This window comes from Jaculus jaculus, chromosome 7 (genome assembly GCF_020740685.1).
Source record: "Jaculus jaculus isolate mJacJac1 chromosome 7, mJacJac1.mat.Y.cur, whole genome shotgun sequence".
Classification (NCBI taxonomy): Eukaryota; Metazoa; Chordata; class Mammalia; order Rodentia; family Dipodidae; genus Jaculus; species Jaculus jaculus.
In genome coordinates, this window is record NC_059108.1 from 9,059,149 (window position 1) to 9,080,347 (window position 21,199).

Consider the following 21,199-nt stretch of genomic DNA (forward strand, 5'->3'; position numbering starts at 1 on the left):
ATTTGCACACCAGAGCTCACAGGGCCTTTCATTAATATTCTGTCCTGGAAGAGAAGGCAGTGCCTGAGCAGCACCAGGTCACTCCCTTCCCGCAGTGTGAGCGGCGCTTGGTCGTGGTCGAGCCGCTGTAGGAGGCCCGTGCCCGTCTGCACGCCATTGCCTTCATCGCGTGCCAAGCTGGAGGGGAGCTTCCACGCCTGCTGTGCAGTGGCTGTCCTCTGCGTCTGTGCGCTCCAGGGTGAGTGACTGCCCACTCCCCGGGGCCACTTAGCAACACTTGATTCTGGAAGAGGGGCTTGGCCACCAAAGAGTCCCCTGGGGGCAGCAGTCACATCACACCCACTTTGGGAGATGAATCTGGAACTGAAGAGAGTGGTCTGAGGGTGGGGCATCTGTGGGGCAATCCCAGTATGGATGTCTTCTCCACATGGCAGGCTCCTTGCTGTAGCCGCACTTGCATGGCCCCTGCTAGCTAGGAGTGATAGGTGGCTGAGGGGGATACTGTTGGGGCTTCTCCTCTTCGTGAGAACTGGGTGCCTTGAAAATGGCTGATAGGACACTGCTGCCACCCAGAGCAGCATGTGGACGGGACCATAAAGAAGCTGTGGCAGCACTTGTGTTGCCCTGGCGGTGGCTGGTAAGACGCGCAGTGGAGGCTCAGCTCTGTGCCCAGAAACAGCTTGCCCGTGTCAGGGAGATACTGGGAAACAGACGCCTAGATAGTGTTTTCCTGTAATCATCCTGGCAGGATGGAAGACCGTCTAAAGGAACCCTCCCTCCCTCGTGCCCTTCCCTTTGGCTGTCAGACTGCTGAAACAAGGAACCTCCCCAAAGCTGGGATTTCCCCAGGAATCTAACGCTGGGAAAAGAAAAAGGCTAAAGCTCTGGAGCAACTAGAGGAGGATGATTTGCAACTTGTCCAAGGACCTTGTGGAGAGACTGGATTGAGATAGTGGGATGGGTGAGAGCACACCCGACTGGATCTGCTTACGTCCCTCTCGCCTTCTACTTCCACTCAGACCTCCTGTCAGGACCCTGAAGATGGACTGGGAGTGCGGGCAGTCACTGGACCCACTTTTCACCTCACTGTGGTCACATTGAATAAATCTCATCTTTGCTTTTCATATGTAATTGTCTTACTAAGATGCAGGTGGTGAACATGGCTTGCTAGGGCTGTCACGGCCCAGGTTCTAACCCTTAATAAATCCTGTAAAACTCCATGTTAGCTTTTGCTCTGTTGGGTAAATCAGATAAGGGAGATGGCGGTACTGGCTTACTGGTTCTTGTGGCTGGGGGTAGGTAAAGAAAAGATGGTACAAACTAGACTTTGATAGATTAATGAATAACCCTCTTGGGTTCCAAAAACTTGAAACCTTTGGAGTATGTAAGAGGTGAGGAAGAGAGAAAATGAGGTAGAAATGAAAGTGAGGAAACTGGGCATCAGAGCTGGTTGTCATGCTTACATTGTGCTAGATAGAACTGTTTACCTGAGAGTTAGGTACTGGCATGGGGCTTTTATTTAAAAACAATTAAAAAAAAAAAAAAAACCCTTCTTTAATTGATGAGAAGGCACAGCAGCTTTCTGGGAACTTGAGTTCACAGTTCTTCCCATTGGTCCAGCATCACATTTTGTACATGTTGAGGGCAAACATTTCACATCCCATATTGCTAGCATCATTCCTAGGAGCTGATACAGATGAGCAGAGTAGGAGTCAGGAAAGCACTTTTCAGGAAAGAGGAATAGCTGGTCAAGCCATTAAGAAAGAAACTCCTGGGCTGGAGAGATGGCTTAGCAGTTAAGTCCTTGCCTGTGAATCCTAAGGACCCTGGTTCGAGGCTCAACTCCCTAGGACCCACATAAGCCAGATGCACAAGGTGGCACATGTATCTGGAGTTCATTTGCAGTGGCTGGAGACCCTGGCGTGCCCATTCTCTCTCTCTCTCTCTCTTTCTCCTTCTTTCTCTCCTGCTCGCTCTCAAAAAAAGAAATAAAAAGAAACAAAAAATGAAAAGGAAAACTCCTATATCATGTCAAATCTCTTAGTCATTTTGATCAATGTTTGGATATTTTCTCTCTTTGTCCTTTGTGTCTGATATGATATCTACATGTGACATATAATAGTAGTATCACGCTTAGAGTTAAATATAATCAAGAATACAATCTGGCTAATACAGTTGAGGGAAGCAGCTGTTATAATCAAGTAAAAGTTATATATACTTAGACTATATTTTCCACTTTATAGTTATTTGTATGTACTAAATACTTTATTTGATGTTTGGGGTATTTGAAAGAATTCATCTTTTTGTTTGTTTGTTTGTTTGTTTGTTTGTTTGTTTCAAGGTAGGGTCTCTCTGCAGCCCAGGCTGACCTGGAATTCACTATGGAGTCTCAGGGTAGCCTCAAACTCATGGCAATCCTCCTACCTCTGCCTCCCGAGTGCTGGGATTAAAGGCATGTGCCACCATGCCCAGCTAGAATTCATCTTTTAATTCTAGTTTTTCTTTTTCTTCCTTTTTTTTTTTTTTTTTCTTTTCAAGATAGGGTCTCAGTCTAGCCCAGGCTGACCTGGAATTCACAATTCACTCTGTATTCTCAGGCTGGCCTCGAACTCATGGTGATCCTCCTACCTCTGCCTCCCAAATGCTGGGATTAAAGCCCAGATCATTAGCTTTTCTTTTTAAAAAAATAATTATTTGAGAGAGCGTGTGTGTGGGGGGGGGAAGAATGGGCGCACCAGGGATTCCAGCCACTGCAAACTAGTTCCATATGCATGAGCACCCATGTGCATCTGGCTTAACGTGGGTCCTGGAGAGCCGAACCTGGATCCTTTGGCTTTGCAGGCAAATACTTTAACCATTAAGCCATCTCTCCAGCTCCTAATTCTAGTTTTTCTTATGGCCAGTTTATAACTTCCTGTGGATTGGCTAGCTGTAATTCTAGTTAAGACCAGTCATCAATCTGTAAGTTAATGTGGCTCCTTTTTGTAGATCATACCTTGATCTGCCTTGCGATCTGAGTTTTGCACCCAATTTCACTGTAAGGAAGTAAAGGGGTAGGCATATGGCAGAGGAACGCAGGTAACAGTATAGTATGTTTTTTAAAAAATTGAACTTTTAAAAATTTATTTGAGAGAGAGAAAGGCAGATAGAGAGCGATTGGACATGCCATTCTCTGGGCACAAACTCCAGATAAGATAGAAGTAATTATCTTTTAGAACCTGTTTTGGAAGAAAACAATTATTAAAAGCTATATATCCAATGTTAAATCTATTATAATGAGACTTTAATAAATGTTTTCTTATATAAACAAGTAGCATTTTCAGGTTTTATGAAACATTTAATAAATCCATAGATAACATTTGAACAGGTTTTAAGAAGCTGAGGATTTTTAAGTTTGAGTAGGTAATTTATAAGGCCTTTTAACATAGAAAAAATAATGTTAGTGTAGAATAATTAACAAAGTTGAAGTGGCCACAAGTATTTTTGTTTTGTTTTGGTTTTGGTTTTTCAAGATAGGGTCTCACTATAGCCCAGGCTGACTTGGAATTCATTCTGCAGTCTCAGGCTGGCCTCGAACTCACAGTGATCCACCTATTTCTGCCTCCCAAGTGTTGGGATTAAAGGCATGCACCACCACGCCCAGCTAAGTTTTGCTACGCACATACTTACATATAAACACATACATACACACACATACATATATATATATATGTATTTGTTTGTTTCTTTCTTTAAATTTATTTGAGAAAGAATGAATATGGGTATACCACGGCCTCTTGCCGCTGCCAGCATACTCCAGATGCATGTGCCACTTTGTGCATCTGGTTTTATGTGGGTACTGGGTAATTGAACCCTTGAATCCAGGTTGTTAGGCTTTGCAAGGAAAGTATCTTTAACTGCTGAGCTATCTCTCCAGCCCTCTTGTTTCCTTTTTTGTTGTTGTTGTTGTTTGTGGGTTTTTTTGTTTTTTTTTTTTTTTTGGTGACAAAACAACAAATATGGATACACATTGCACAAGTACATAAAATCTGGGTCTACCTCCAGAAATCAGGTAGAATGTTTGTGTTCTGTCTGAAATGGAAGACAGGCTAGTGACACAAAGGGTCAAAAATCGAAAAACTAGTCATGTAGATCACTTAAACTTATTCTTGCTTTTTTTTTTTTTTTCTTTTGAGGTAGGGTCCAAATTCTCAATGATCCTTCCACCTCTGCCTCCTGAGTGCTAAGATTAAAGGTGTGCAATAGCATGCTGGACTATTCTTGCTTCTAACAAAAAATTCCTGTCAACTGGATGTTGGAGTTCTGAGATGAAGTCAGAATGGTAGAGTTCTCTTGTTCTCCCTGAATCCTCTCCTGGTAGACAGAAGCAAGGAAGCTCTTTGGGGTTCTCCGGAAGAGCACATCATGAAGTCACGAAGGCTCCACAGCCTCACTAGAGGTTAAAATTTTGACACATGCATTTTGAGGTTGCTGTGGTGGTTTTCCGGTGTTATAATTTGTTGTGAAACTTTCAAAAGGTGGAAATTTATCTGAATATGATGTTTAGAAGTGGGGGCCTTTGGTAAGTGGTTAGGATTAGATAAAAATCGTCAGTGTGGAGCCACCATGGTTGAATATTATCAGTTTTATAAGAGGAAAAAGACTAGACGCAAACACAATTTCCATTTCTTTCCATATCTTACTTTGCATTGCCACAAGACTGCTAGTAAGAAGGCCATCACTCACAAATGCCTTAAATACCCATGACCTTGCAGTGCCTGGCACTACCTACACACCACCATCATAATAGGAGGAAAAGATGACGACATCAAAATAAAAAGAGACCCTGATTGAGAGGGGGAAGGGATATGATGGAGAATGGAGTTGTGAAGGGGAGAGTGTAGGGGGAATTATGGTTTATTGTCTAATTACGGAAGTTGTCAGTTAAAGAAAAAGAAGGCCATCACAGTATGTAGACCCTTGACCCTCTTGAAGTATGTACTAAAAAAACTGTGATCCCAAGAATTGTGTACTATGTAAAATTCTAAAATTCTCTTCTTTGTAAAAGTGACATAGCTTCAAGTATTTCATTATGTAACATTTACCTTAGATTAAAAAAAATCAGTCTGTAACTGCATACTTCCGTGGTAGATGGTATTTGGTGATGTGTGCTTGTTTTAGTGTGGAGTTTAGCGCTGAAGTAATGGTCAGCCTCAACTGGAGAATGGCTGCAATTCAGAAAGAATTGATTTTTGTCATAGAGCCAGTCTCAAAATGGTAGACCATAGAAATCCTAGATAATGTTTTTTGTATGTGTGTGGTGTGTCTGCGTATGCATGTTATGTATGTGAGTCCAGATGTGTGTGTGCCGAAGCATAGGTTTAGAGGTCAGACAACAACTTAGGGTGTGCTCCTGGCCTTCCACCTTGTTGGAGGGAGTGTTTCTTGTTCGTTTCTATGAAGGCCAGCCTGGCCTGTGGACCTCAGGGCAAGTTTCCCGTCTTACCCCTCTCCTTGCCCTTCGCACCCTGGGATTTTAGACTACAGCATTACAGTGTTGTCTGCATGTTGTTCTGGGGAGCAGAAGTCATGCCCTCATGCTTGCACGATGTGCACTTGATGTGCTGGGCCTTCTCTCTATCCCCTCACGGTAATCTTAATTATTTTGCTAGTTGTAGTCTCAGAATTGCCTTTGTTCTTTCTGCTCTCCTTTAATATTAGAGGTAAAATAAATCTGAGTTAATGAGTAAGTTGAGGGATTTGTGATGTTTTTAACACCCCTTGCAAAAATGGGTCCCTTCAGAGAGGTTAGAACAACTGTCAGGCTCATGTTGGGAACATTAAATTTGAATTAAGTTTTTTTCCTCCCCTCTTCTCCCCCCATACTCTCCTTTATTAAAACCAGGTTTTGTTATATAGCATAGGCTAGTCTCAAATTCATAATCCTCTTGTAGCCTTTCAGGTTCTGGTATTAAGCAGGTACCACATGACCATTGAGTTTTCAGCAGTGTTTGAGCTATCGATTTCTAAAATTTTTTTGTTTATTTTTATTTATTTATTTGAGAGCAACAGAGAAAGAGGCAGAGAGATAGGGAGAGAGAATGGGAGCACCAGGGCCTCCAGCCACTGAAAACAAACTCCAGACACTTGCGCCTCCTTGTGCATCTGGCTAAAATGGGTCCTGGGGAACCGAGTCTTGAACCAGGGTACTTAGGTTTCACAGGCAAGCACTTAACTGCTAAGCCATCTCTCCTGAGCTGTAGATTTTTATGGTTGTTTGAATATAAAATGTCTCCCTTGGGCTGGAGAGGTAGCTTAGCAGTTAAGGTGCTTGCCTGCAAAGCCAAAGGACCCAGGTTTGATTCCCCAGTACTCATGTAAGCCAGATGCCCAAGGTGGCACTTATGTCTGGAGTTTGTTTCCAGTGGCTAGAGGGTCTGGTATGCCCATTCTCTCCCACCTCTCTCTCTGGAATAATAAATAAGTAAATATTTTTAAAAATGTTTCCCTTACCCCAATTATTTGTGATTCAACCTCCTACTTAGTCCCCAGCTGATTGAGCCTTGCAAGACATGAGCATGTGTTGAAACTTACTTTTGAAACTGTTAGCTGAAATAAACCCTTCATTCCCACAAGCTGCTTCTGGTGGGGTGTTTTGTCTCAATAGTGAGGTGATAAATGCTGGAATTTCCAACAAGGAAAGCCTTAAGTCTAAACAAAGAATAAAGAAACAAAAAGCAAGACAGTCAAAACACACATCAGGGAAGCAATTGTATGAAGCTTTTAAATGATATTCAAAGACACCATTCCTTTTTTTCTTTTTCATTTATTTATTTATTTATTTATTGGTTTGCGAGGTAGAGTTTCATTTTAGCTCAGTCTGACCTGGATTTCACTATGTCAGGGTGGCCTTGAACTCTCAAGCATCCTCCTACCTCTGCCTTCCAAGTGCTGGGATTAAAGGCATGCACCACCATGCCTGGTTTCTTTTTATCTTTTTAAAAGAGGTTATAATCTTATATCCCCTCTCCCTAGCCCCCATTCCACATAGGGCCTTCCCAAGTGGGTTATTGATATTCTCTGTGGCGTCATGAAGGCCTCAATTTAGTCTCTGTTGCAGGACAGTGTCTCATGATATTCCTACCCACCCTGTGGCTCTTAAAATCTTTCCACTTCCTCTTCCATAATGCTCTCTGAGTCATGGCAGCCTTATGAGCAGTCTGATTTAGTGTTGAGTTCTCTGCTGCCTCTGGATTTTTGCTTAGATGAGTTTTGAGTGACCACAGTGTTAGTTGCCATCTCTCTCAAGCTGGTTGTCAGGCTAGCAGTGAAAGCAGTACTTGTATAGTCAATACCTCTGTAATGTCTCCTGGGCCCTGGCAGATGTGATAGAGATGACAGATGTCATGGTAGGCAGCCAGCTATCTTTTCTTATTGTATTGATGTATCCTGGATTTCCACAGTATTCTCAGCCATCTGTATAATAAAACAGATTCTCCAACAATGGGTGAAAGCAGCTTGGATTAAAGGGGATATTCATACTTATTTGAGAGACTTTTTGGTGTGTAAGCCCACTCTTAGCCAGAGAGCAGTGGGGGCTTCTCTTTGGAGTCTATGAGTTTCCTATCCGTGGGATTCTAACTTGGTTCCCAATACCAGGTAAGAGTTCTCTCCTACTGGGTCGTCCTCATGTCTAATCCAAGAACAATTGGTTATTTGCATAGGCTGTGTTGCCCTGTTGCACAGGTGTGTACTTCATGCCCGGCTGGTTGCTTTTGTAGCTGGCAGGATGCCCTGTGTGTTTATGCTGTTGGTGACCATTATCCCTCAGCAGCTCCCATAGCATTTTCCCATGCTATGAGGGCTAACCAGGAGGGAACTGGCTTCCTTCTCAGTTCCACTGTGGCAAAGAGACCACCACACACTTAGCCCTTTCTGTAAAGTTTTCCTATTAATGTTGATGTTGGTTTTATCTACCAATTTGTCTCTATTAGAGTATATAATTTTATGCAATTTCATTTTTCATATTCAATTTCAGAACTGCTAATGTCACAAAGAAACTGTCCTGATATCACCTGAGGTTAACTATGGCAATTTGCATCTAGGTTTCTGCCAGTATCCGTATTCTAACTGCAGTGCCAAACATACTAACCCTTTAATCTCTGTTACCTGGTTAAGTGACTAGCTTGGGTGAGTGCTCTGGCTTTATTTTTTTATTGCTTTTTAGCAAGAGATCCCATGCTCAGGGTGAGTTGATCCTACATCATATTTCCTACCTCCCTCTCGCTCACTTCTTTATTTTTTCATCACTTCCCTTCCTCACCCCTGTCACTTCCTTCTTCTAACTCACAGCAATACTCCTGCCTCAGTGTGAATTAGCAAACTAGTGTTCATGGGCTAAATTTAGTCCATTCCCACAAGATAAGCATTTTTATGTCCTTAAATAATTGCTTAAAATATACACCCCCTGTCCTGCACACAATAAGATTTTATGTGAGTTAAGCCTCTTCACTGAATGTTTTTTCAGTGAGCAGCAAGTCCCTAAGTGACCTTGTTGTTTAAAAAGACCTTTAAGCAAGTCAGCAGCTTTCTTAGTTGGGCTACTGTGTTCTTTTAGCAAAGATGGGAAGCTGTCTGCACTGTGTCAAGAGTGCTGTAGCTTTTGGTCTCTGATTCCCATGGAGTCCAAACACCAAGGGCTTGTTTGGATCACTCATATGTGAATAAGTGGAAACATTTATGATAATCAGGTCAACTCAGGGAAGGAAGTTGCTGCATACTCATTTTAAGTCACAAAAGGTCTATTCATGTTTAGGTTCCTAGGGAAGAGGTTTGGCATTGAAGACTTTATTAAGTTCTTTAATGATTATCCCTCATGGAAAGATGGTACCCTACTGCCTGACGGTTAGTGAGATCGAGGAAGCTTGTGCTTGTCTCTTGGTTATATGCCTCCAGAAGGTTTCTGGAGTTTAATCTGCACAGAGTAAAAGGTTGTAAGACCAATTATGTGCTTTCAGAGTAGACTTTCAAAGTGCAACTTTTTTGGAACTTAGGTCCTTTCTGAATTACAGTAGAAAAACCCAATCCATTTTAGAACTTGCTTTTTCATCTTTCAAGCAAAATAAATGATCATCCACATGTTCCATTAAAGCAGAAACAGGGAAGTATAAGATCCTTGATGTACTGCTTAAGGACTTGTTAAAATTGTTAGGTGTCTTAGGGTATAGCTGTCCAGATGACTTGTTAATTTTCCCAAGGGAAACAGTCATGAAAGAAGACATATGTCTGTAAGGATACCACATGTAGCACCAGGAGGCAGAAAACATAAAATAATGTTGGAGGCCACATGTGGTGGCTTATGCTTGTAATTCCAGCATTTAGGAGGTCTGGGCTGGAGGCTTGTTGTGAGTTTGAAGTCAGTCTGTAATCCAGCCTGAACTATATAATGAGGTCCTGTCTCAGGAAACAAAAATGTTTGGGATTGGATTTATAGGTTACTGGACTGGGGCTGCAGTGGAGAGGGTAGTCTCATAAAATCCCTTTTAACACTTGTGAAGAGTCATAAGACTCTTGCCATAATTTTTTACAGACGTAGAGAGATTTAGCCCAGTTACTCACGGGTTCCTTGTGTGCATGACAGAAAGAAAGGATACCCATGACTGATCCCCATATTAGCATCTTCATTCCCCGCATGCTTCGTAAGGTAGCAGGCCGGCTAGCACCTTTTTTTTTTTTGGTTTTCGAGGTAGGGTCTCACTCTGGCCCAGGCTGACCTGGATTCACTATGGCGTCTCAGGGTGGCCTCGAACTCACAGCATTCCTACCTCTGCCTCCCAAGTGCTGTGATTAGAGGTGTGCACCACCAAACCTGGCTCTAGCACCATTTTTTTGTTGTTGTTTAAAGAGGGTATCGTTTCTCCAGTTAGTATTTTTCTCAAAATTCAGATGACTGTACTTGCATGGATTTATACCTGGATTTTCTGTTCTGTTCCGTTGGTCTGAGTTCTTGTGCCGGTGCTGCTTTTGTTGTTAGGTATCCGTACTGTACCTTTAAGTCAGGCGTGGTGATGCCACCAGCTTTCCAGCCCCACAGGACCCCTTTGAGCTTGTGAGCTTCCCAAATGAAGTTTAAGATTGTGGGGTTTTGGTTTTGGTTTTGGTTTTGGTTTGTTTGTTTTTCCAGTAATTGATGGCATTGGGATTTTGATAGATATTACTTTCAGTCTGTATTGCTTTAGGTAAGATTGCCTTATTTTTTGTTTTTTGGTTTTCGAAGTAGGGTTACTCTAGTCCAGGCTGACCTGGAATTCACTATGTGGTCTCAGGTTGCCCTGAAAGTCACAGTGGTCCTCCTGTCTCTGCTTCCCAAGTGCTGGGATTAAAGGTATGTGCCACCATGCCCAGCAGATTGCCATTTTTATAATATTGATTTTTTCCTACTTTTAAACATGGAATATCTTTCCATTTCCTTGTGTCTTCGGTTTCTCTTTTGAATGTTTTAAAGTTTTTTAAACAGAAAGTTGCCTGAAGATACTTAATGCAGGCTTAGTGGTTATGAATTTCTTTAGCTTTTTTTTCTTTTAATCATGGATGGAAAGTTATTTCTCCTCCAATTATGACACATAGCTTTGCTGGGTATAGTAGTTTTGGCTGGCAGCTGTCTTTCAGAACTTGAAATACCACTCGGGAGGCAGAGGGAGGATTGCTATGAGTTCGAAGCCACCCTGAGATTACATAATGAATTCCAGGTTAGCCTGGTCTAGATGAGACCGTACCTCAAAAACCAAAAACTAAAAATATAAAGTCCAAGTACTCATTTCTTACTGACCTTTAAAGTTTCTTTTGAGAAATCTGTTATTTTAATGGTCTTTATAAGTGACTTGGTGCTTCCTTGGTCTGTGTATTTAAATGTAAGTATAACATGAGGAGAGGGGGAGGTATTTGGTCTGTGTACTTATGAGTGTTTAATGTTTTAAATGGCATCTCTTTTCCTAATTTGGGCTAATTTTCTTCAGTGATTTTTTTTTTTGGGGGGGGTGGAAATACTATGTCTTTTGATTGAAATTCTCCTTTTATGTCCGAATTTTTATTTGACCTCTTCATGTTGTTATCCCAAATGTTTTGAAAGTCCTCCTTGTTCTTTTTTGTTGATTTTTCTCCTTGTAAGACTGTTTCTTTCCTCACTGTGTCTTCAAATTCAGATATTCTGTCCACTTGATCCATTCTACTAGTGAGGTTTTCCATGGACTTTTAAACTTCATGCAATTTTTGTTTCTAGTATTTCAGATTTTTTTCTTCAGAATTTATATCTCTTTACTAATGTCCTGTATTTTATTTATTCAGCTAATTTTCTATGTTCTTTACATATTTCCTTCAGAAATTTGTTTGATTCTTTGATTTCTTCTTTGATTTGGAGGGGCTGTTTAGAATCATTCTGTTTCTATCATTTCATCTAGTTCACTTCTAGTAGAGGTCATTACTATGGAATATCTTCTACAGCTTTCTTTTTCTTTCTCTGTTTTTTGGGTCTATTTTTTGGGATAGCTTCTTCACTTTGCTTTTCAGTCAGCTAATTCCGCTTTGGCAAGTATCTCATTTGTTTTAGTCACTTGCTTTTGAAGGATTTAGCTCTTAAGTCTAAGTGGGTTTTGAATTTCATCATTATCAGCTTTGATCCTATTTTCTTTTTTTTAAATTTTTTTGTTATTTTTATTTATTTATTTGAGAGTGACAGAGAGAGATAGAGGCAGATAGAGAGAGAGAGAATGAGAGAGAGAGAGAATGGGCGTGCCAGGGCCTCCAGCCACTGCAAACGAACTCCAGATGCATGCGCCCTTGTGCATCTGGCTAACGTGGGTCCTGGGGAATCGAGCCTCAAACTGGGGTCCTTAGGCTTCACAGGCAAGGGCTTAACCACTAAGCCATCTCTCCAGCCCCCCTATTTTCTTTTTTACTCTTTATCAGTTGTTTGCCCATTTGCTTTCCTGTTGGCCTTTGTAATTCTGTATTTGTTAGGATACAAAGAATGAAATAAGAGAAAAGACTTGGTTCAACAAACAGTAGAGACAGGCTTGATTTCAGAAAACCCGAGAATTGGTTTGGCTGGGCAGTTTGTGACCTAGTCCCCTCACAGATTAGGGAGCTCTTATAGGGGCAGTAGACTTACTACTTCTTTATATTACAGGGCATTCAACTTTAGGGGCCTGGGCCATTTCATTAAAATAGTAATTCATACATTGTTTCACAATTGAGATAGGTGGTCTGGGCCACTTTTGGGAACCAGAAACTTGCACATTGTAAAATGGCAATCAGAGTTAGAAATGGAGACATTCTGGTTCTAACAATGTTCTTTCCAGTTTTTAATTGTTACAGATTTTATGTCTTAAAAATTCCCTTTTCATAATTTTAGTAGAATTTTAGGAATTCATACATGTGTACAGTCGTCTTTTCTTTTTCCTGGTGGGGTGGGAAATTAAACCTAGAGCCTCATGTATGCTACACAAATGCTCTTCCAATTGGCACACGTGCTCTCATGTATACACACGTGTAACTAAATAGATAAAAATTGTAAAATGTTATTAAAAGAGAACAGGGTTTGTGTTAGGTGTTTGTTGTGTATTCAGGTGCACATTTTTGAAAGGAAGCATAGACACTTATAGTGGAATAAAACTTTTACAAACAAAAACTCTGTGTCAGGATCTCTGTGTCTGAATCCAATTTCACATGTAAATCTGTAGCTTTGGACTTAGATTCTGTTAATGCTGACTTCCCTCATGAGATACCAGGATTGAGCTAAGTTATCTCAAATGATTTAATGAGATAACTCATTATGTATGAGAAAGCTATCCATTGTGAGTTAAACATGTGATATGACTTTTATATTTTTCTTTAATTAAATGCACATAAATGTAGACTTACATGTATATTAAAACTGCTTTGTTTTTGCAGGAAGGATGATAAGGACTATGCTTTAAAACAAATAGAAGGAACTGGAATCTCTATGTCAGCATGTAGAGAAATAGCAGTAAGTAAAGTTCTCTTTTCATCATCTGCTGACTTATATGTATCAGCTGTGTAAGTCTTTGGTCTTTTGGTTCTATTTACCATTACCTGAAAGCTGATGAAGATTTTTCATATCAAGCACTTGTAGAAAATATATTTTTTTAGGAAGTAAAGATGGCATATATTGTTCTAGCAAAAATTTTTATATACATTTGGGGTGGATTTAATCTTTTATTTATAGGAACAAACATACTTTCCAAAACACTGTTAATTCTTTTTAGTTATTTGTTTTTGTGCATATATATGTGTGGCTGCCTATGTTTGTGGGCAAAAGTACACCTATGTGGGCATGGATGCAGAGGCTGGCATTGGGTGTTTTTCCCAGCTATTCTTGACCATGTATCTTGGACACATGGTCTCTCATTGAACATGGTGCTCACTGAGTCAGCCAGAGTCTAGTGAGGCAGCTTTTCGGGGAACCTGCCTGTGCCCAACTTGTGAACACTGGGATCACAGGCACACACTACCGTGTCTAGTGTTTACACGGGGACAGCTATCTGAGCGCAGGCACTCCTGCTTGCCTGGGAAGGGCGTTACCCACTGAACCATTCAACCAGCCTTAGTATTACTGGAACTTAAGGCTCCAGTTATTATTTCATTTGGGTCAATGAAAGTAGTTATTCCATATAAAACTAATAGTTTTGTACTACTAGAGTGGGATTGATATCTTTATGTATGTCAATTTAAAATGAGATCCTGTTATTTGAGTATCATTGTATTTGTTAACTTTGGTATATAAAAATTTATACTTATTTTCCCTTTGGTAATTAGTGTGTCCTGATTCCAAAGAGTAGTCATCTCATGTGAATATATTGTTTAATAATTATACATGCATTTAAATTAGCATTACTTCCTTGAGATTTTAGTTCCATTTTTACTGTTGTAAAATTATGTTTCCAAATATGTCTTTTTTGATTTTAATCACAGTATTTTAGAGTACATATTATAATCTTTGCTTTTGTTTTTCTTAGTCCTCCTGTCTACCTATAAATGATAGGCTGTTTCTCCCCCCCCTTGGTTTTCCGAGATAGGGTCTCAGTCTAGCCCAGGCTGACCTGGAATTGACTATATAGTCTCAGGGTGGCTTGAACTCACAGCAGTCCAGCTACCTCTGCCCCCTACATAAGTGCTGGGATTAAAGGCATGTGCCACCACACCCAGCTTACAAAATGATAGGCTTTTATGAGCTGGAAATAATTTAAATAATTGTGCTTACTTATCAGATTTGTGCTAATGGTTCTTCAGCCAACAGCCATTTATTGTGTACAGTTTTCATGATGTTAGGGACAGTTGTTAGTGTGGCAAAAATGAGATAAGATAGAACACATTGGAGGTCCCTGTACTTAATGTATTCATAGTATGCTTAATGAAGACTCAAATCTTAGCAATTCACACAGTGTACCTGCATTGTGATACTGACAGAAATGAGAGAAGAATGTACATCAGGACCTGTGGAATCTGGCCAGGAGTGGAGGCTCATTACCTTTAATCCCAACAGAAGTACTATTGTTGTGAGTTTGAGGCTAGCCTGGGATTACAGAGTGAGATCTGGTCAAGTCAGTCTGGGCTAGAGTGAGAACCACTTTGAAAAAACTAGACAAAAAAAGAGAGAGAGAATCAAGTTACAGGCTTTGTAGGACATGTAAGAATTACCCTCATGAGGAGGCGTAAGGGTGAGATGAAAGATAACATCTGGTAGATTCTATAGAAGGTATATGTGAATTAACTGACAAGTTTCATCCTCCTGAGTCTTGAGAGAAGAGATGTGCATTAACTGTTGGTTATTCAACACATACTATTCTGTATACGCAAGTCAGTTTTAAGGAATTTAAATTTATTAAACTATGATCAGCTCTGGTAGAAGTCAGGATAATGATGGCCCTTGGGAACAGAGACTGATAAGAAAGGGGACAGGGATCTTTCAGAGTTCTGGCGAGGATCTGTGTCTTGATCTTGCTCTGGGTTTTGTTTCAAGGGCTAAATATGCAAAAACACATTGCATTGTATATTTATGCTTCATGTGTTTTTATTATTTATTTACTTGAGAGAGAGAGAGAGACAGAGAAAATGGTCATGCCAGGCCCTTCAGCCCCTGCAAATGAATTCCAGATGCAAGCTCCATCTTACTCATCTTGCTTACGTGGGTCCTAGGGAATAGAATCTGGTTTCTTTGGTTTTGCAGGCAAGCACCTTAACTGCTAAGCCATTTCTCCAGCCTCTGATTATTATTTTTAAGCTAAAACATCCTTGAGTTCTAAATAAAGCATGTTCATCTTTACCTGTATGTTAATAACTGTAAATACAGTTAAGCACAGCAAGAAACTGGAAACTGTACTTGTAATGTACCTCATCATGGCTCTGTGAACTAAGACAGAAAGTTTTTATTTTAGCGAAGTCTAACTCAAAAATTTTTCCAGTGATAGCTCTTTTCTTTATTGGCCTAAGAAAAACTATCAAATCATAGATTACAGGATTGTGTGTCAGCCTGTTTCTAGGCTTTGTGTTCTGCACAGTTGATTTCCTGTGGAGCTTAATGCCAGGACCAGATTTGCAGAAAGACCCACGGTCAGCTGGGGTCAGGCCCTCAGCTTTATCCTCTTGTCACAGTTATTTAGATTATTTAAGGTCCTTGGCAGTATCACATCATTTTATGTCAGCTAGTCAATTTTCATTTCTAAAGAGTGCCTACTAAAATTATGATTTGAATCAACTCAGAGAAAATTGATATCTGAATATTGAGACTTTACAGCCATTAAAAAAAATCATACCAAGCCAGGCGTGGTGGCGCACGCCTTTAATCCCAGCACTCTGGAGGCAGAGGTAGGAGCATTGCTGAGAATTTGAGGCCACCCTGAGACTACATAGTGAATTCCAGGTCAGCCTGAGCTAGAGTGAAACCCTACCTTGGGGGACAAAAATCATACCATTTTACAAGATTTCTCTAATTTTTTTCAAGTGTTTAATGTCAATAGATTTTAGTGTAGAGATTTTACATATCTTTTGATAAAATTGTCTTTATGAATTAATTAAAAACATCACATGAAATGGAATCAATTTCAAATTTTTATTTTTCCTTTTGTTCCTATTTATATTCCAAAACAGAATTTTCTTTATTGTATTTTGATCATATCCTGAAATATTTCTAAATTCATTGATAGGCTTTGGGTCATTTATGAATAGGATGTTTTATTCTTTTGCATTTATGCTTTTTCTGTCACCCCCTCCTTCCCCCCCCGCCTCCTCCCTGCTGATAACAGCACTAGCTAAGGTATTGCACAAAATATGTGTATATATCCACACATGCATATATATATATATTTTTTTTAATTATTTATTTGAGAGCGAGAAAGAATGGGCACACTAGGGCAGCCAGCCACAGCAAATGAACTCCAGATGCATGCGCCTCCTTGTGCATCTGGCTTACGTGGGTCCTGGAGAATCAAACCAGGATCCTTTGACATTTTAGGCAAATGCCTTAACCACTAAGCCATCTCTCCAGATCCTGTTACATTTTTATTATCATTGAGTACAGATATTTTTAATTTTTCTTGTCTTTATCTATGAATTATTTATAGATGTGTTGCTCAGTTTTTAACTTTGTGAGGCTTTTCTGTATAAATACTGCTGCTGATTACTAATTCAGTTTCACGGTGTTCAGAGAAGAAAAATCTATGTTTTAGGCATATGTGCTGAAATATTGCTGACATAATACCTGGAATTTATGGAAATAATTCAGGACTGGGGAGAGGAGTGTGAATGTAGTTAAAGACTGACTGACTTAGAGTGAATAATGGAACTCAGGGGAAACTTTTATAGCAAAATATTAAGAAAAAAAGGCTTCCTATCTTTCCAGGCAAGTTTCACCAGACTTCCTGCCTCATGTTACTTCTCAGAAAAGTCTCCAGTATCCTTCCACTTACCTTTTGTTATTCCTGTGGTTATAAAATAGAAATTTTAAATAGTAGTTATCTAAAAATCACAATTGCAGAGGAGTTCTTTTTGTGTGCTTTTGAATCTGTTACTGCAACCTGTTCTAGACTGACCACAGCACAGTTCTTCACCAGTATGTCCTGTTACTCGACCTGTGCTAAACCACAACACAGTTTTCTTTTACCTTAGTAGAATTGAAAAAAGTCGTATCTGCATTTAAACTCTTGTTCTGAAAAGATTTGACAAAATTTTTAAAATGAAAATTAATTTCGAAATTATCAAGAACTAGGCATCTTCATGTATATGCTCTCCGTGGGGTCATGCATCACCACGTTCTTTTAGTCAGAAAACTGGAGCATTCCCATAGTGCCAGAGCATCAGTTATAGGGAGCATGGTAGTTAAGGTGTTCACCAAACTCCCTGGCTCTGCCTCATCCCTGGTAAGTCATAAGTTACCTACCTTTCCTGCTTCCCAGGATTTACTGCGAGGAGCTGGGAATAGCTTTTAGCACTGAGTACTTGTGAACTCCTCCAATGTGTGTTATTTCATAAGTACCAGTCACTTGAGCCACGTTCTTAGACCTGTCTGCTTACCTTATCTGTCTCCTACTAAAGGACTTGAGCAGCAGAGCATTTGGCATCCTGAAGCCCAGCCCAGCATGATTCCGGTCTTGCGTGTTGCTGGCACCAGTAAATGTGCCTTATGCGGCACAGCAACTTGGAAGTTCTTCAGTTTAAATACTGACTTGGAAGTAAATGCCCACTGAGACTCAGCTCCACCTCATAGGGGTCATTGTTGTTTAATTCCAAAGTGACCTGTCTCCAAGTGTATTTCACTTAAAACAGGACACAAGCTGGGCATGGTGGCGCACACCTTGAATCCCAACGCGGGGGAGGCAGAGGTAGGAGGATCGTCATGAGTTCGAGGCCACCCTGAGGCTCCATAGTGAATTCCAGGTCAGCCTGGGCTACAGTGAGACCCTGCCTTGGAAAAAAAAGACACGAGCTGCAGGGGAGATAGCTCAGGAGGCAGCACACTGGCGGAGGCGGAGGCGGAGCCGTAGAGCTCTGGCTAATTAGTCCAGTCTCACTGGTAAGAAACTGTCCCAAAAAGAGGTGGGTCTGTTTCTGAGGAAAGCATCTGAAGTTGTCCTCTGCCCTCCACATGCACGCCCCATCGCACAGTCCACATGCAGAAAGACCGTTTAACAAGGCGTTTTATTGAGTAGTGATCGTCCCCTCTAGTATTCCTGTGCTAGGACTATCATAACAAAATACTAGAGGTGGGTTGGCTTAGCCAAAACAAACTTACTTTCTCACTGAGGAGACCAAAAGTATGAGACTGAAGTGCTGGCAGGATTGGTTTCCCCTGAGCTTCTCCCTGGCTGGCCAGTGCCCGTGGCCTTCCTGCTGACTCTCCACATGGTCATTCCAGGGTTTGTTTGCTTTTTTGAGATGGAACATTTCTTTGTTGCCCAAGCTGGCCCTGAACTCCTGACCTGAAAGTGATCCTTTTAGTTCAGCCTTCTAAGTATTTGGGACTACAGGTATGTGCCACCATACCTAATTTAGTATGGTTTTTAATATTTTTGTGGCAAAATGTGTTAATGAATCTTCTTTGTGTTTTGTAGTTACTTCGAGAGCTTAAACATCCCAACGTCATCTCTCTTCAAAAAGTGTTTCTGTCTCATGCGGATCGGAAAGTATGGCTTCTTTTTGACTATGCTGAGCATGACCTCTGGGTAAGGGAGCCGCTGGCAGGCAGGACAGTTGCTTTCAATCAGAGTTTTAAGAGTGACTAAAAACAACTAGGTATACATTTTTAAAATAAATGTCACTTCACAGAATGTGGTTAATGTTTAACCAAGGATAGAGTCTTTGCTTCGATTGATGGATTGAATATACCTTACCACAATGCTTAGGACCAGAAGAAGTGTTGCAGATTTTCAGTTTGAGGATATTTGTATCTATATAAGAGACATCTTGGGGATGGGGCTTCTGTCTAATCTTGAAATTCATTTATGATTTTATTTCATATTATATGTATAGGCAATTTTTTAACCTGAGGGTTATACCTTATAGTATTTAATAATCTTTGTTTCATGTTGTAGAATTGTGCAGTTGTGGTACTCTGCTAACTTTCAAAAACTTTTTTGATTTTGGAACATTTCAAATTTTTAAATTAGGGGGCTCAATGAGTATTAAACTATTACCCTTTTCTTTTTTGCCTCTGTGTGTGTATGTTAGTGGTGTATACATGTGTTTTTGCATGTTTGTGCTGTGCTCATGTGGTACAGAGGCCAGAGGTTGATAGTGAATTTATCCTTATATTACTTTCCCAGGTTATTTATTGAGACAGGATATCTCACTGAACCCAGAGTTCACTGAGTAGGCTAGTCCAGCTGGCCAACTTGCTATGGGGATCTGCTTGTCTCTGCTTCCCAAGAATGACAGGTTTTTGCCACCTTGCCTAACATTTGCGTGAGTGGTGAGGATCCAAACTCAGGCCATTCTGTACCCACTGAGCCCATCTTCCCTGCCCTCCTATCGCTTTCTTGTGTGTCTGCACGTGTGGCAGTGTAGTATGTGTGGTGGTGATGTGTGTGGTGTATGCATATGTGCATATGCACGCATCCCATGTGTACGTGTGCAGAGGCCAGAGGAGAATGTTGGGTGTCCTTTGTCACTCATCGCAGTTTTTTCTTGTTTTCTGATTTATTTTTATTTATTTATTTATTTATTTGAGGTGGAGGGGAGAGAATGGGTACACCAGGGCTTCTAGCCATTGCATAGAAACTACAGACGCATGTGTCACCATGTGCATCTGGCTTAACGTGGACCTGGAGAATCAAACCTGGGTCCTTAGGCTTCACAGGCAAGCGCCTTAACTGCTTAGCCATCTCTCCAGTCCCCCAAGTTTTTTCTTAAGATAGGGTCTCTCACTAAATCGGGATGCCATTTCTGGTCAGACTAGCTGACCAGCAAGACCCAGCAACTCTCCACTCCTGGGTTCCCATAGGACTAGAGTTACGGGCATATGTGGCTGTTTATGTGGGTGCCATAAAATTTATCCTGGGGCAAATCAGGCCCTTGAGCTTGCTCAGGCACTCTTAACTGCTGAGTCATCACCCAAGCCCTAATATTACTTTGTTGTTGTTGTTTTGAGTTAGGGTCTTGCTCTAGTTCAGGCTAAACTAGAATTCACTCTGCAGTCTCAGGGTGCCCTTGAACTCAGGGCAACCCTACTATCTTGGCCTCCAAAGTGCTGGGATTAAAGGTGTGTGCCACCACACAAGCACCCAGTATCACCTTTTTTTAAAAAATATATTATAGATTGAGACAGAAAAAGAGGCAGAGTTGGCACACCAGGGCCTTAGCCATTGCATTTGAACTCCAAACACTTGTGCCACTTAGTGGGCATGGGCATTTTTGTGCTTGCCTCACCTTTGTGCATCTAGCTTACATGGGATCTGGAGAGAAATTGAACATGGGTCCTTAGACTTCACAGGCAAATGCCTTAACCACTAAGGCCCCCAATACTACTTTTTAATCCTGACAGTTTGACTTTTTTTTTGTTGTTGTTGTTGTTTTTTTGGTTTTTCGAGGTAGGGAGGTCTCACTGTAGCCCAGGCTGACCTGGAATTCACTATGTAGTCTCAGGGTAGCCTCGAACTCACAGTAGTCTTCCTACCTCTGCCTCCCGAGTGCTGGGATTAAAGGTGTGCACCACCACACCCAGCAGTTTGGCCTTTTTTTGATAAAGTGAATGTACAGAAAGTAAACTATAAAGTATTATTTCATAATTACAGATTTTTTATTTAAAATTTTATTCTAAAGGAACATGTTTCCTTTTCTATACTGTGAAGGAGTTTTATTTTGTAAAAGTATAGCTAATTTATTGATTTATTTAAGAGAGAATGAGAATGGGTATACCTGGATCATTTGCTGTTGCAAATGAACTCCAGACTCATGCACCATTTTATTCATGTGGCTTTATGTGGGGGACTGAGGAAATGAACCCTGGCTGACAGGCTTTCCAACAAGCACTTCAACTGCTGAGCCCCTCAGCTCTGAGAAGCATAATGTGAGGCGCTTTATTTGACTTGGAGGATGAACACATCACAGAGGACCAGGAGGAGGTCTGCTAGTTACCTCTCTTATTTGTGCTGTGCTACTAGGAAAGTCTCTCAATGGCCCTGAGCTGTAGTTTCCCTATCTGGTGAATGGA

General features: G+C 40.8%; 1 protein-coding gene across 3 annotated transcripts in view; it reads left to right on the forward strand.

The window, feature by feature from the left end:
• Positions 1–21,199, forward strand: part of Cdk8 (cyclin dependent kinase 8) — a 68,099-nt gene that overhangs the window by 11,084 nt on the left and 35,816 nt on the right. For 2 of the 3 annotated variants that reach the window (XM_004659971.2, XM_004659972.2), the window contains exons 2-3: positions 12,928–13,003; positions 18,603–18,713. In XM_004659971.2, coding sequence (XP_004660028.1) covers positions 12,928–13,003; positions 18,603–18,713 — 187 coding nt within the window. The remainder of the gene's footprint in view (positions 1–12,927; positions 13,004–18,602; positions 18,714–21,199) is intronic. The other variant, XM_045155129.1, reaches the window with a different exon arrangement.